At 41.7% G+C, this 17564-nt stretch overlaps 1 protein-coding gene across 1 annotated transcript in view; it reads right to left on the minus strand.

Moving 5' to 3' along the window:
- The window catches only part of FAT3 (FAT atypical cadherin 3), a 399825-nt gene that overhangs the window by 200897 nt on the left and 181364 nt on the right, over positions 1–17564 (minus strand). The window contains exon 3 of the mRNA XM_054518453.1: positions 15349–15663. Coding sequence (XP_054374428.1) covers positions 15349–15663 — 315 coding nt within the window. The remainder of the gene's footprint in view (positions 1–15348; positions 15664–17564) is intronic.

The raw sequence follows: 17564 nt of genomic DNA on the forward strand, positions 1-17564 counted from the left end.
CATTTATAGCCCATTTTTTCCAAAGTATTCATGAGACAAGAGTGGGGTTTGTTTTTGTTTTTTGGGGTTTTTTGTTTGGTTGGTTTCTTTTAAAATTATTAAATTAAAAGAGAAAATGAAGTTGGGGTTCTTCTACACCAGCTCTGATGTAGACAGCCTGGTACATGTGCCACATGCACAGCATCAAAGCATTCAAGCCAGGAGCTGTGTGAGGAGACCACGGCAAAATCAGGGAAGAATGCATTTGCACAGGCATCTAAAATGGATTCTCAAAAGTCACTTCTAAAAATCATTTCCAGGTATTTTTGGTGATTTCACTGGGGGTTGCAGTGTCATCTATCCTACAAATCAGTTTTGAACGAATGAAAGATTGCAACACAATTCAAGGTGGGGAAAGGATAAACTCTAAAGTAATAAGATCAGACTGTTATTCATTTAGAGTACTTCCACATCTTGACAGCTCCACAATTTCTGGAAAAGATTTATCTTGTCCCAACAAAATAATTTCTCAAGTGCCATGGCTCAAGTGGACCCCTAGCAAAGGCGGGGCTGAGGACTGGGTGCCAGGCAGAGTCAGCACCCTGCATTTCACACCACCAACACCATGGACACAGTGATGCAGGGGGAATGCCTCTCTTTGGAGGCTGGAAAAAGTGCTCCTGCAGTGATTCTGAAACCACAACAGCATGGAAAAACTAGCAAATCTGAACAATTCAGTTTTATCTTAGGGAAAAAGAAGTACATGCAATTTGCAATTGGCATTAAATGAATAGTTTTGGAAAAGACTCACTTATGAAGGGCACTTCATGGGCTCTAGAAATAATTTCTAAGACACTCACAGTTTTATCTATACCTTTTCTCTTTTTAAAGGTAACTGAATATTCAAATGCATGTTTGTATTTTAAGTGCAATTTCTAATTGCATGCACAATTTCTAATCCATCTGTTTACTACATACTGTAAATGCCTGTTGTTCTATATGCTTGAATAATTATTGAAAATTAAATATTGTAAACAGTCAAATTAATTTCTCTCAGCATACCAAATTGCAAGAAGGCTGCAAGATGATAAAATATTACATGCCCCCAGAAATGGAACAAGTCACTCCTACCCCATACCTCACTGAATGTGCTTACTGATGTTTTGTAACAGATAGGAAACTTTTTAATCCAAAAATTTGTAACAACAGTCTGAAAAGCTCCATCACACCTTGCTATCAGTGAGACTGTTTTAAAAGGAATACGGTCTGCAATGTTGTAAGCTGTGACAGAGCAAGAAAATCATGCTTCTTATGTGAAGCAAGTTGGTGCTAAAGTTTTCTTATTTTTATCCTGTTAGAATCGATATAGAAATATATATAACAATTTTTTTCTTTTGTTAATTTATTTATAACATTTCACAGCAATAATGGTATTCAAGTAGCCCAGAGGAGAAAAACATGGGACAACACTGTATTTGAATATATATTATCCATTCCCAGAAGAGACATGGCCTCTCCTCCTAGCTTTTTGTGGAAAACAGAGCTGTGCCATAAATCCCCTCTACTACTATGGTAATTTTTGGCTTAAACTGTGTTCATTATGCATTAATAGGTTTTTAGGGCAGATCAGATCATCTGTTTTGTGCTCCTGGATAATAATGGTCAGGGAATTTTGTCGCTTGGCCTCTGTGTCTGGACCATAACCTTGGAACAGCACCTTTACAGCTACAACTATCCTGAGCCAGAAAAATAGAATTATTTTTAGTCTGAATTTCTCTAACTTCACTGTCTTTTATGACTTTTATCTGTTAGATGAAAGAAAACCTTCATCATAAATTCTGTCTCCATGCAGGCACACACAAACTGTGAAGCCACAACCTCTGCAATTTTTCTTGACAAATTACACAGACTGAAATTCTTCAGCTCCCCATGGTATGGCAGTGCAAATTTCAGGTTTAAAAAAATGCACTTGAGAACCCTAGTGATATGATCCTTTTAAGTACATGGATTGACACGGGATCCAGTCATACTTAAAAAGAGATGAGAATTTTGCTCTAAATGTCTGACTCTGTCATTTAACACTGAGTCCCTCTGCCCACACAGGTAGGCAGGTGAAGAAAAGGTAGGATTTTAACCCTGGTACACCTGTCTACATGCACATCATTATCAATGAGAAATCAAGTATTCAGAGACCTTCCTGGATTCTACTCTGGCTGTAGAGAGCAAATGTCTCTATAAATCCCCACGTCAAAACCCTTGGATCTGCAGTGTAGGAGGAAGGGATGGGGATGCTCCATTAGGTATTTTTTTTAAATTTGGTGAGGTCAGCTTTTCCAGACTATAAAGGAATTTCACCTTTCAGGAGCACAGCTGGACATCATGTTTGAAAACTTCAGCCTCTTCAGGAGACTGTGCCCTCATGTCCCACTTAAAGGGAAGTTTAACCCTTCTGTTTTAAGAATGCCTCTGTCTTTCTTTTCTCATGAAAACAGAGAAAAGGAGAACAGGGAAAAAAGACCTCTAAAGTTATAGACATTCCGATAAAGAGAAAAAAAATCCACTTTGAATGTTTTTTTACTGAAAATTCCTTTAATTAAAAAAAAAAAGAGAACAACCCCAAACATAACAAAAAGCAAGGAAGGAAGTGGCGGTAGGAAGTAAAAGAAAGAAAGAAAAGGAAGGAAGTCGTGGAAGGAAGGAGGGAAGTGGCAGAAGGAAGGAAAAAGAAGAAAAGAAAAAGAAAAAGAAAAAGAAAAGAAAAAGAAAAAGAAAAGGAAAGGAAAGGAAAGGAAAGGAAAGGAAAGGAAAGGAAAGGAAAGGAAAGGAAAGGAAAGGAAAGGAAAGGAAAGGAAAGGAAAGGAAAGGAAAGGAAAGGAAAGGAAAGGAAAGGAAAGGAAAGGAAAGGAAAGGAAAGGAAAGGAAAGGAAAGGAAAGGAAAGGAAAGGAAAGGAAAGGAAAGGAAAGAAGAAAAAGAGAGAGAGAGAAAGAGAGAAAGAGAGAGAGAGAGAGAGAGAGAGAGAGAGAGAGAGAGAGAGAAAGAAAGAAAGAAAGAAAGAAAGAAAGAAAGAAAGAAAGAAAGAAAGAAAGAAAGAAAGAAAGAAAGAAAGAAAGAAAGAAAGAAAGAAAGAAAGAAAGAAAGAAAGCCAAAACTGAAACACACCAGAATGAACCCTTTGCAATCTGTGTTAAATTTTGGAAGAAAAATAATCTATATATCTATATATACACACCTCAGAGAGAGAGAGGGAAATCTTTCCATAGATACAGATGCAGAACCTATATATATCCTGTATCCTATTTGGAGCCAATCCCTTGAAAGCCCTCAATGCAAGCTCTGCAAGAGGCTGGGAGCTGCAGCCCCAGGATGAAGCCCGTGGCACTCAAGGGCACCTTGCCAGCCCATGTCCAAACTGCCCCATGCTCCGTTTTCCACAAGCCTGCTCTGCACTCCTCCACATACCGAGAGCGCCCAGCAACAAACTTAGCACTGATCAATCCCGCCTTGGTTTTTCTGACGCATCTCCATCTGCTTTTCCCCATCTGTTGTCTCAGGCTCCCCCTAAACTGCGAGCTTTTTCGGTGTAGCAACCATCTTTTACTCCCCTCATCCTGCCAAGCACAGCAGGGTGCTGCCTCGTGGCTGCAGCTACGAAGGTGCCACAAGATTGTAAATAAATATTTTAAAAAATAAGACACCATTTCAGCTTACCAAAAAGCAGCACAGGTTTTGCTTTTCCTGAGTTCTTAGCTATGAATTATTTTTAATTATTAAATGATTGATATAAAAACGCTAAAGAAAATCCACAAAAACTTGTGCAAAAAAACCTCAAACCAGAAACAAAAACACAAAACCAAACCCAACCGGAACCCCCACAATTCTTCTTACTTCTCTTGCAGAACTCAATATGCAGAAATTAAGTTATCTTGAGTATATGATTCTGGGTTATTTAGGAACTATTAGAGGTGGGGATGGACATTCATGATGACAAAAGCCAAGTCCATACACAGATGGGTGAAACAGTTTTGGACATGCAATATTTTCTGTGTCTTCATACAGTCCCTTCAACAAAACATTTACTAATTTCTTTATCTTTTCATCTCCTTTCCTCATGTTTGTTTATAAGCAAAAATAATGTCTCTCTACATAGGAATCTTCCCTTCTCTGAAATTTTTGTTTTCCCATTAAATCTTAATTACGTTCTCAGTGCTGCACTTCAGTTGTTAATAAGGGAGTAAAGAGATTAGACTAATGCTTTGCAGGGTGTTTGTAAAATCACAGCCATTTTGCACAATGACTTCAAGCAGAAAGTAGAGACACAAGTTTTGGAGGTGGAGAGGAAACCTCCTCCTACAGGCTGAATACAATAAAAAGTCCTTGAGATCCTGCCTGCTCAACATCAGGCTGCGGAAGGAGAGATGCACCGACAGATCAGAGCCAAGCTTGGGAGTGGGGCATGAAGCCCCCCCTGCAGCTGACCAAACAAGGACTGTTTCCAAATCCTGCCAATTTGCTTCTCTGATGCTGAGCTGTGCATCCTTCTTGAAGGACTCTGTCCTCTGCAAGTGAATCCAACCCAAGCCGAGTTTTCACACATACAAATGCAGGGCACGGGTGCATTATTGAGTCAAAGCTGCAGCTCACCCAGTAGACTACTCAAGTTAATTCTTAAGCATGTGTTTGCCTTATTTTTCTTCTCTCTAATGCATAGCATTCCCTTAATCAGTTTGGATTACATTAAGTATTGGAAGAAAGAAATAAAAAACCCAAGAGAAATCCGTTAAGAAATTACAGACTCACATAAAAAATATCTTAGCATCATGTATATCTAAGCTTTTAATACAGTCTAACATTTTTCCATCCATGCAGCTACTTTGGGTAATCTTGTGTGTGTTTATTCTCTGTTTAATTAATCTAATTCACACCTACTCGATAAATTAAATTTAGCAGCAATTATTCCTTGTGTCATTTGCAGTGCATTCCCAGGTCATGTCTCAAGAACTGCCTCAGACACAGAATAATAAGGACAAAGAGAAGATTCTTCATCTGTTTGCCTCTCCTAAAGGATCTGCGTGGGCTTACAGCATTTCTTCAAAGATTAAAAAAACTAATCTCATTCTTCCATTAACAAAAATACCTTCAATATCTTTGAGCAATGATAGCACCCTTCCATAGTAATAACTTCCTAAGGATATGATGGTCAAACTCCCAGGTGGCACAAACCACCTAATTCAGCTGAAGACATAGCACCACAAGCACTTGTGCTGCTTTCAGGAACTTTTGTTTTAATACTGCACATTTTATTACACAGAGTCTGTGAATAAAATGAAGGTCAGAAAACACAAGCATATGGTAAATGGAGCAAAATTAATAATAGCCAAAATATTCTCTTGCAGAGCAGATTTACATTTATCTTTTGAGTATTGTGGCTACATTAAAAAAAAAGTGCATATGCTGTTCATACACTGTTGGTAAGTTAAAATTCAGGAAATAATACTTAGTTTTCAAACCAAATCCCTTTAAGAGCTGCAAAGCTACTTGCTAATTACCATATAAATAGATCACTGCAGCACAGATTCCTTGCACGCAACTCATCCAACACAAATATTAAATTTCTCTTAGAAGGCAACAAACCCAAGGAATGTCATGACATTGACTTATGCACGCAGGAAGCAATGAGGAAACATTCCTGCACAGAAAGTACAAGCAAATGTAGTATTGACAAAGAACATGATTATTGGGGGTAGTGGGAGACTTGAGTGCCCTGGGTTTGCTTCCTTGCTCCATGACAGAACCAGCACAAACGCTTAGGCTTGTGCCTGCATTAGGCTGATGGAGAAGGGGGCTCCTTCATCCACCCAAAAGATAAGAGTCAGCTCTGCCCTTATATGCCCAGGTTCCAACAGAGCCATCTGAGACTCCTTGTCCCTGTGCAAACTCTAATTCTTTCTGTCCTGTGGGCAACCCAGGCTTGCTTTTGGGCCAGAGAGAAAGAAAGGCCAGGAAGGACTGAAAGGCAGGGATGGGAAGTGGTGGGCTAGCTGGGAGCAGGATAGGAAATAGATCCTACTGGGGCTCCAACATGCCCAGGTAAGTTCTGTACACATGGCAGAAAACACTGGTGCCAGGGTTGCCTTGCATTTAGCAGGGTAGGACAGGTTGGACCCATGCCATAAGGCTTTGCACTATATGTGGCCATTGGCTTTGAAGGCAAATTAAGACCAAATTTTTATTTCTGGCATCGAATGAGTTAGCTGCTTCCTTTGCATCAGTCCCTTGCTTGTAAAAAATTAAAAATGGTCCTATTCTACCTTACCAAGCAGCATGAAGGACTTAGCTACCACAGGGGGAGAAACCAAGTAGGAACAACACGCAAGGAAGTAGGGACATAGTAGAATCCACATGATGATCAACGTAAAACCAAGGTTACAAGAGCATGGCGCCATGCAAAGAGTGTTTTTTAAAGATTTAACTTCAGAGCTCTTCAAGCTCTGTAAAAAGCTGCATATAATGTGAAAGCTGTGATTAGGGGGCTCTTCTGATATTTAACCCCCAGATACTGCTTTATTTTTACACATGTATGACTCCGGTTAAATTAAGCTCTGTGCATGTAGACATATGGCAGCACGATCTGTACAATTACACAGATAAGGTCACATACTTAACTGGCAACAACACTACTAATTTCAAAGAAGTTGTGTCAGTCTTCCCAGCAAACGAAAAACACTCTCATTAACATAAGGGGAAAGGGAAAGGAGGAGAGAGTAATTTCACAGAAAATAATTATGTTTGGTTATAACAGTGTAACTCTGATGGAAACAGAGTCAGAAAAAAAAAAGGGAAAAATAACACAATCCACTGTTAAGCTTAATTTTTGAACAGACTAGTTTAGCTGAACTGTGAGGTCATGAGACTTTGGGGGTATAAGAGGTGCTGACACAATCTCTCCCTGCATGATGGAAGACAAAAAAGAATTAATAGTTGGTGATTACTGACATTGTTATGGCTTATGCAAACACACCTGCCTTCCCAGTTGCCTTCTCTTTTTATTTCCATTTCCGAGCTTTCTTATTTTTTTTAATACCCACATGCAGCATAGGTCAGTCTAATTCTCCAAACAGGAAATATCAGCATTTGTACCAAGGATCACGTTAACTAAGAGTAAACCAGAACTACATTCCTTGCCTCTAACTTCCAGTCCACTAAGAGATTCCAGAAATTCCTCACAAGAGATGAAACACTACTCAAGCCACAAAAAGTGCCTGATCTTAGAAGACAGTATGACTGTATTCACTGCACCTGAGCAAAAGGGGAAAAAGCTGGTTTAATATTGTCTGCATAGGATTTGCAGTGTCCAACATCACAGACACCAGTACTAACTTTGACTGTTGAGCAAAAGATAAACACAAGTTACTTGATTGATTAAAAAGCAGTAGGAAATAAAAGGAAAAAAGAACCCCCTCAACTACCCCCATCCCAAGCTTCCACCTCCTCTGGGCTAACATCACAGCTTTATTCTCCTCCCTGGCAGCTCCCTCTCCAGGCCTCTGCTCCTGCACAAATGCCATGCTCACAGGCTGCACACCTCACCATCCCTAACTCACCAACCTAATTCCTCCTGCCAGAGTTCAGACTTGGACCACAATTACTGTAACACAGGGACATTTGCTGATATTATCATAATAATGTATGGCAGGGCATGACAAGTTTCCATAGCAGATGCATTGTGCATACATTTAACAGGGCTGTTACTCAGTACTTGTGGTACAATTTCACCCAGTAAGCAAAACTGTGCTTCTGCCACTGATAATAATTCTAACAAGAGAATTTGGCTACCTGGAAGTGAATGGAACAGCCCTATTTAAAAATTAGTGCAGGAATAGCACAGCCTATTAAAAAGGTGATTTCTGAAATAGTTCTGCCTAGCCATGACTTCTGGAAATTTACGAATAGAGAAACTAAACTGACAGACAAGGTAGAAAAATGAGTTTCACAGCTAAGCTGATAGGTGAAGTTACTTCTGCATAGGCAGAAGATACGCTCTGCTGATGTTTGTAACAATAATAAATGATTGATGTAATGCACAACAATGTTGATTTATGAGATCAGTGGCAAAATTGTTGCTGTTCCAGAATTGGTGTTGGGACAGGAAAGAAGGGAGCTGTCTGGTTATTGGGCAGCAACTTCTTCCATCAGAAAAAAACTCTGTCCCTCTGGCCCTTGCCATGCTTTTGCTCTTCAGACTTAAGTCTCTACTGAAGCAAACAGGGAGCTCAGATTAAAAACTGGTGCTGCACTGAGTAAGTGAGGACACAACTGTCCAGTTAAGGCAATAAGGGAATACTCTTTAAACTTACTGTGAAAGAGGGCTAAAGAAGTCATCATGGGCATCTAAAGAAAGGTTAAAATTTCTATAAGCCGAGCGTAAATCTGCTGATTACAAAGAAATGGCATTTATAAGAAATATTGTATCTTTAAATGTCATTTTAAAAGAGGCACTTGATACCAGAGAGATCCAGCAATCTCAACCATATTCAGTGCTTCATGAATAAAAACCCACTGCTAGCAGAAATCAGGTCTGTTCAAGAGAAATGATAAAAATGGATTTATTATTTTATTAATAGCAGCATTACTGTAGCTGCAACTGAGGTGGCACAGCTCACACCTTTATCCTCTCCACAGATAACATATACAGATTGTGAAGGAAATCGCTGCCAGGGAGGAAGGGAGGAGGGAAGAGACATGCTGGCTGAGCCCAAATTTTGTCATTTTCAGTGGAATTAGTGGTCTGGCCATTAGACAATACTTACTTAGTCTAAAATTCTTTTATCTTTTTTTTAATCCTACTGGAAGTGATGCTTCTCTTTTTTTTTTTGGTTTTTTTTTTTTTTGTATGCCTATGAATACATGACTGTGAATGCACATCTATTAATGCCAAGATGCCTGAAAAATCAATAGCTTGCATTTCCAGAGCATATTTGATACACAAACGGTTTACTATGAGAACAATCACAGAAGGCAAGAAAATACTTCCACTTACAAAAAAAACCCCAAAAAAAAAACCAAAACCCAAAAAAACCCCCAAAAAAACCCAACAAAAAACCATGAGGTGAGGTGACTCAAAGTCAAAAGAAGACTCTGTGTCCCTGCTATGCTGCAGCTCAGGATCTAACTGAAAATTTCCTCTGGGGAATAAAAATGCCCGGGCAAGCAGATGGACTTGATTTACATCCTTCTCCCTAATTTTTTTCATCTCCTCTTTTTTCTTAATTATTACTATTATTATTGTTATTATGACAAACTCCTTAATGCAGTAACTTTGTCTAATATGCTGTACAGTGGCTAGCACACTGTATGCTGTACACTGCCTACACTGGCAGGTCCCACTGCCATTAAGCACACAACTCCAACATCCATGGTCCTTTGATTTTCCAGCTGTTAACCCTGGGCTCAAACCACTGGATATATGGTGTCTAGTAAAGAATAAGCATGCCAAAGTAGAAATTAAAGCTTTTAAAATGCTCCAAAGCTCAATTTTTAACAGTGAGTGCATTACAAAGAAGTCATTAAGAGCCACACTTTTAAATAATAGAGAAGTGAAAGCAAAGAAAGTAGATCATTTAGCGTGTGTTGATACAACATAAATTACAGAGGATGGAAGCCAGCTTAGGTAGTAGGGGAATTACATTATAAAATTCTGTATTAGTTATGGTCATACATCAGTGATGGATATATCAGACTGGACTCTGCAACTGTTCATGAATTCAGCATTTGTACAGTGTTCAAGAGCATGCAGGGAAAGGGAGACCAATTCCTCAAATTCACCATTAACTGGAGAGCCCCACAATCAATGCTTTTTGCCCCTGCAAGGTCCTCTCTGCTCTTCAACAGGGCAAGGACACTTACAGGCTGAATAGCATTGAGCTATTCATGCTATGACATGATCTGCAGAGCTGATTTTCATCACACACATGAGCTGCCAAAAACAGCTCCATGGCCAACACACATGAGGGAGACACCCTTCAGGAGGAGCGCCCAGTGGGAAGGAACTGACCTGCAATGCCATCAAAATCCAAAATACATTTTCTAATTAGATCACAAGAGCACCTAAAACGCACCCTCGAGAAAGACTGCAGGTTAGACTTAAAAACAAAACAAACAAAAAAGCTAGTGGCCTTCATTTACAAGATATGGAAGAGATCTTATTTCAGATAATGTTTATTAAGAGTTTAGCAGCATGGATGGAACAGCCAGGACAGGTGAGTTTCCCTTGACCACAAGAACAGGCTGAGAAACCTAGAAACCCTCCATGACCACAGGGAAACCCTCCAGAGCTGCACAGAGCAGCCCCCTCCTCAAGGTCTGCTCTAACAGCAGCTATAATATTTAGATGTGATAGAAGGATAATCCCTGCTCCATTCCTGGGAATGTTCATGGCCAAGCTGCATAGGCTTCTGAGCAGCTGGTCTAGTGGAAGATTTGTCTGCCCATGGCAGGGGTGTGGGAACTAGAGGGTCTTTAATGTCCCTTCCAATCCAAAGCATTCCATGATTCTATGATTTCTGGGCTGAAAAGAGGCACTGGGTACCCAACATCTGTACTGCTAGCAGCCATCAGGATGTGGAGCAGCAGCAAACCACTGGATTTGTCTCAGTCTGTGAGAGCAAAGACGTGCAGGGATTCCTCAGGACAAGCCAAAGAAAAGCAGCTATAAAAATCAGGATGCATGACAGGAGAGTGAAGCACAGTTTTAGTATGGCAGAGCAAATGTGGCTTTCAGACCCAGCAGGATTCTATGCCAGCTGGCTTTGTGAGTGCAAAAGAAAGCAAAGCCCAGCCTGCTGAGAAGAGTAGCATTCGTACCAATTAAATTCTGACATTCACTAACCCCGTATTAGCTTATATAAACATTAATACTACTTCAGTGTGAAAATATCCAGAGTCTTTCCAAATCTAGGTGCAGATGTGACAGTTCAGAGACAGCTTCCAGAGGCAGAGTATTGCTGCTCTGCAAAGATGTACTGACCTACATGCACTATTTCTAAACCTACAAGTGCATCCTGCCTTAACCACTGCAGCAAATACTATTTCAGGGGTGGCAGGGGTCTGCCTCTGTTTAAATGGTGCCAGCAAAAGGCTAAGCAAGGTGTAAGCAGATTTTCCAGACACACAAGCATAATTTTAGAGTAAATTAATTGAAAAGAATGTGCACAAGAGTGAAATTTGGTCTGCTGGCGTGTTAGTTAAAGAATCTCTTAAGTAATCTACGTCAGACTGAAGAGAAGCTTATTGGGTTTGTTCACAATACGTTAACAATAAACAAAGTAATGCAATGGTTTGAATTAAAATTTGTTTTTTCCAGAGAGCAGAAACATAGTAAATCAACGCAGTAAATTACCTCTGTGCTGTGAAATTAACACCTATATACATGAAATAGAAGTAAGAATTTACAGCTCTGATCAATCCGTTTTTTTATTAACTCCATCTTCTGTTTCATTTACCTTCCTCCACATGCCTCTCACCCAAGAGTGACTTGGCTCGGGCTGAATGTGGCGCTCCTGGGAGCTGGTCAGCCCAGCAGCTCTGCTATCCTCCCCATCTCACACCACCCACAAAGGAGCACAGCCCTGAGACCCTGTGCTCTGCCAAAGCAACCCTAAGCCCTCCCAAGCACAGAAGTCAAGCTATCAGGAAAAGGCCTGGCTCTCCCAGCAGCCACATCAGGGTTTTGGCTGACTTGCAGCTGCTGAAGATGCTGGGCTCCAGGAATGCCTCCCTTGCTGCGTGTGTGTATACACAGCTGGGAAACAAACGCCCAGGGGAATGCCTTTCCCTTTAGTCATGTAACCCCTAGAGCCACCTCAACTTTTTCAAAAACATGTTTCCTATTCCCCTCACAAAACTGTGCTTTTGCAATATATTCCTCCTGCCCACTGTAAAGGAAAATCCCATCTTGCTCTCTTGGACCTGCTACACTTAGGCTGCAGTGTCCACCAGTTAGCAGAACAAGGCTGCCTTGTTCTCCAGTGTAAATGATTTATGGTTTCACACGTGCTCATGTGCTTCATTATTCACTTAGTACTTGTACCTCTGAATATCAGCTCATGAGATAAAAGTGCGTACCAAGGTGCAAACTGACGCTTGGTTGTATTTCAATAAAAATATCAAAGTGAGAAAAAAAAAGGCCTTCATGGGAGGTTGCCCACACTGCCTTTCCAATCCTGGCACACATGGGCGGGCTGCTCATGTTCCTGTCCTCTACCCTGGCGCACCCATATAAACCCAAGCCCAAAGATGAGAGCCCTTGCCACCATGTACTTGAGCCCCCATTGCAGAGTCAGCCCCCAGTGAGAGCACACCCAGGGTGACTTCAGTGCCCAAATCTTGCTATCAGTGGCTTTTTAGCAGCTCTTCATTCCTGCAGGAGCAACCCTTCATCTCTCTAAAACCCACAGAGCAAGCAGCAGGTAATAATCCTGAAAGGTCTGAAGCCTGCCTTCAAAGAGATCCAAATGCACATGACACATTTGCAGTTGGACTGCCTAAAATAGCCACCACGAGCTGTGCCAGTCTATAAAAATGTAGGAAGTGACAACTTGTCTATTAAGAGGTTTCTTCTATCTACAGATATGGCATACAAGGAGTAATGTTGCTTCTGCTATCCAGATAATCAATCATGAGTGTAAGAATTGGCTGCAATTATGATCCTTAATTAGAACCAGGAACAAAACCTGGACTCTCTGTGTCCCTGCTTGATCAGACATGCAGTGGTCCATGTGCCTCCAGAAACCTGCCTGACCTGCATGAGCTACAAGGCAGCTGAAAGTGAGCTCCAGAGGAAGGCAAACACGGTCACTGCTGACCTCCAAAGACAACTGAGAACATCCCTATGCTCCAGCAAATGCCCCATCTCTTCTGTCGCTTCCCACCAAAAGATGTAAAAAATGAAGGATGCTGCCTTCGTGTTGACTCTCAGCAGTGGATTACTCACAGGAGTGAGATGCCAGTTTGCTGGCAGTGTTGAAACTTCCCAAGTGACACAGAAAATAAAAGATCCCCTTTCTCAAATGACTGTTCTCCCCCGACAGCAGGAGCATGCTCATTCAGCCCACGTATACAGCAATCGCAGCATATTTGGGTTCACATTAAACCTTTTCATCTTGATTATACAGCATGCTGTCGCATTTAGGGCTGCTGTGCAACACTCTCTGTGACTTACTGCTGTGCTGAATCCCAGCAAGAGCATGGGGCTGGCAGGCTATGAACCTCTCCTGTGTGTGCACAAGTCTCCTGTACAAAACAACTGGAGTGTAAATTACTGTCTTAGAGAAAGCCAGTGCACTGCAGGGAGACGGCTGAAAGGAGCCTTGTCAGAGAGCCCCAGGGGCACTCTCTAGGAAAATCCATTATGCTTTTATTTCTCGGACATCAGCATCCCATCAGGAGAAAGCCTTCTGATGTGAAGGCCTGGTGCTCCCCTTCGGGAAAAGGGATCTCTGCGCACACACTCTCTGTCAGCCTCATCGTTTTCAAAACAAACTCCAAGAGTCCACCTCGCCCAGATCTCACTGCTCCGCATTTGGCACTGAATTGGATAGAAAAGGGATGATTTATCCTCTCTATAACAAATCACAGCCAGTCACCAGCAAGGATGTCCACTGAGTGTAAGGGGGGCCCTTTGGGAGTTGCCCAAGCAGCAAAGTTACTCATCCTGAAGCCTTTAAGCTCTCAGACAGTAATTTCCACAGTGCAAATGAAGATTAACCACTGTCTGTGTTAACTGTGAGAATAAGATCTCAGTGTTAGGGAAGAGTCCTGCCTGCTCTCCCGAAGGACAAAGAGCCAACCCACAGGGTGTGCCATGAGGCTAGGGTGCTGCAGGGCTGCCACATGCCCTGCTTCAGTCCTTGTCACAGGCTCACCCTGGCAGATAAGCAGGGCTGTGCTGAGCAGATTGCTCTGAGGGAGGAGCTGATGGAAGGGAAGCACAAGCATTAAACACTATGAGTCCTAACTCTGCTACTTTGCCCAGATGGGATTTATGGGGTGGGGAGGGGGAGAAGGGATGCAGATGGAAGAGCATCTTCGGCCATTCCAAGTGTTAAAAATAAGTGAGATATGTGCCTTAGGGCTCAGCAGATTGAACATAGTGATTATACATTCTCCATAATTCTTCACCTGGGCTTATGCCTGAGAAGATCCTGACCCCTTCTTATGCCACACATTGCAATAGGATTGCCCAACCAAATGTTGAAAACCAATTTAGTGAACATCATTTCCATACACAAAATTAAAAATGCTCCTTCTCACATCTATTCCTTCTAGTCTTTTAGCTGTTTAGAAATTTGCAAAAGATATAAATAAACTAAAAAAAAAAAAAAAAATCAAAACCCCAGAACAAAACAAGGACCATGAAAAGCAGCAGGAGCACTGTGTGAATTGTGTGAAAACTGAACTACCTTCACAAAGATCAGCATATTGCTCTGAAAGATCCCCTCGACTCTCCAGCTCCAGATCATGCTGGAGGGTCCCCAGAAGCCCAATGAGTGAGAAAAGCTGGGTACATGCTGGAGTGAGGAACACCAGCTGCCAAGTACAGGTAGGCACCCGGCAGGTGCCCATCCATCCAAGACCTCAGGCTACATCTCCTGGGGCAATTTCTTTATCAGCCTCATTCAGCAAAGGCACCTGGGGTACAGACATGTGCAGAACTGCTCTGCATGGGTGTCATGCTCCATTGCCAGCTAACAACAGTATTTTAACTTAAAACAAACGCCATCTCTGCCACGCTGCACCCACAGGCTACATCCCCAGCAGTTATAAATCAATGCAAACACATGGGTTTTTTTTTTTTTTAAGGCCAGAGGGACGTTTAGGTCACCTAAACTGTCTTTTTGTGTAAAGCAAGCTGTAGAATTAAATCCACCTACTTTAACATGGAGCCTGATTACATGTGCTGGCCAGCCACCATGTCACTCACTCCAGCGGTGCTACACCAGCTAATAAAGAGTGAAACAGTGCTCTGTAACCTGCAACAGCTTGAATCTGCTTCCTAGCACTGCTCTGCAGACTTAGGGCAGCAAAGTCTCATCCCTGCAGACGCAGGGAAGAGGCAACAGCCAGCAGTGATTCAGTGACCCAGGGCAGAGTGATTGCTGCAGCAGCACATCCGCAGCACATCATCTGCCAGCGCGCTCGCACACCGATTCTCGCAAAGCAGAATGCTTCAGACACATACAAGATGCTTCAGACACAGAAGCCACCAGAAAACAGAGGTTTGGAAAGCAAACCAGTGCACCCTGAAGGGGTGAGAGCCAATAAATATGTAAATTGCATTCTCCCACTGCCTTGAGGCAACAGGGTTTTGTTACCTGTTTTGGGGTTGATTACAAAGAAGTTCTGGGGATTTCCACTTGTAATCCGGTAAGTCAGTTTTTCATTAGTGCTGGAGTCAGGGTCCTGGGCTTGGATCTGAATGACAGATACATCCTTTGGGGAGTTTTCCATGATGACTGGGTAATAGATAGGCTCAGAGGTGAGAGGGGCATTGTCATTCACGTCCTCCACTTCAATATAGACTTCAATAGTGGTGTAGAGTGGGACAACACCATGATCAGTCGCATACACCGTCAACCAGTAGGACTTGGTCGTCTCCCGGTCAAGAATATCTGCTGTGTAGATAACGCCTGTAGAAAAACAGCAAGCAGAGGATGTCACAAAGAGGATCAATAAGACATCACATCTATTTTCATGTGGCTGTACTACAGAGTTCAGCATATAATAAAGGCTCCACCCGTAGAAAAATTCAAGTTGTCCAACAAATGAAAACAGAAGCCTGAGCGCAGGAATTGTTTTGTGAACTAAGCTCAACAACTCAATCCTTTGTCGCAACAAATTGAGAGGGAGGTAAGGTAAAAGGATGGCTCTTCATAAATGCCCTAATTCCACACCCATTTCTTTGCTAGAACTGCAGCTGGCAGAGTAACAGAAGAAACACCATCATTTTCTGCTTTTGATGCAAACTTGTATAAACCTTGGTAGGGAGGAATACAACCACTGACAATGAATTGCACAAAAAAAAAAAAAGTGGCTTTTCTTTTCTAGTTCCTGCCTGTGCTCTTGCTAAAGAAGAGAACCTAGGAGGCAATTTAAAATAAATCCATCCAAGTTCAGAAAATAGGCAGTAAATTTAAAATTGAGCTTACTCATTGCACAATGCCAAAATCCTGAATAACAGCAATCAAAAGCTCCCACAGTAGCCCTTAGACAATGACTATAACAAATATATTTCTATCCTCTTTTATCACAGAGGAAGGAAAGGCTTGGCCACTTTACCTACTGATGTAAGAAAACATCAGTTGGTTTTCCACCTGGTCCTAAGAAACAAAAGAGAAAGTCTGTCTGTGTATAAGGAGATGAAAATGTTCTTGATATATGTGTCACAGAAGTGGTGAGCAATGTTCTTATTTTGATGCTGGTGTGATTCTGGCTCAGAGCCACAGAAAGGGATTGAGTTACCAGCCCCGTCCCTGAACTGTCCTGGCACGAAGGGCTTCCACCCATTTCTGCCTGAAGTGTTTTAAAAATCCATCCTCCTCCTGGCATGAACACCTGGTTTGTGTCTGGTTGGAACCAGATGACCCTTCAGGTCCCTTCTAAACCAAAGCATTCTGTGATTCTGTGATAAAGCAGAAACTCTGCCACTCTAAGACTTGCTTGTATTGGCATAGTCCAAACCTTCACTGGCTTAAGCACTGACCACGAGTGCACGGAGGACCAAATACACCAGTACCACACACAAAATCACACCAGCATCAAAATAAGCAAATGCACTTCCTCATCATTTCTATGACACATGTATCAAGAACATTTTCATCTCCTACTACAGCATTATTAATCTTGAGAGACACACTAATGCAAAGGATCTCAAGCCTAAGGAATACTCAAATGGACTGTTTGCAAACCATCAAATCATGTCATTAGCAGATAGCAAATGATGAGAAGTTGCAGGGCAAAACAGGAACACAAGAAACCTGAATTCAGTCTCAGATGTGTTTGATGCTATTTAGAACAAAATTACCAGTTAATTATTGAGGACAGAGCTGCTCTAAGGTCAGGACTAATAAAAGATATGAGTGTCTTTTTGGCTTTGGGGGTTTTTTCAGGATCCGACTGCACTGTTTCCATGACAGTGCAGCTTCTAAGCTTCAAGTCTTAGAAAAGTTATCAAGGTAGCACAGAACCCAACCACACAGTCACAGAGATGCCACATGCTCTTGCCTTATAAGATATATTTTTTTAAATACTACAATTTTTTTTCAAGTTTTGAATTTTTTTTAATGTCTTTTAATGCTAGTTTGAACTGACAAGTATACTCCTAACATTTGATCAGCCATATAATAGAGGGAGGGGAAAGGAGCAGCACTGATTCTGGTCATGTATGGGCATAGGTTGCTTCATAGTAACCTCAGATCCATGTCCTTCTCACTCTGATGTATTATTCACCCATCCTAGGTGAGCAGGGCAGCACTGGAGGACAAAAGTAGAGTGTATTCTAAATATTCTCGTTGGCAGAAGCCTATGCTAT

This window comes from Molothrus ater, chromosome 2, assembly GCF_012460135.2.
Source record: "Molothrus ater isolate BHLD 08-10-18 breed brown headed cowbird chromosome 2, BPBGC_Mater_1.1, whole genome shotgun sequence".
Taxonomy (NCBI): domain Eukaryota; kingdom Metazoa; phylum Chordata; class Aves; order Passeriformes; family Icteridae; genus Molothrus; species Molothrus ater.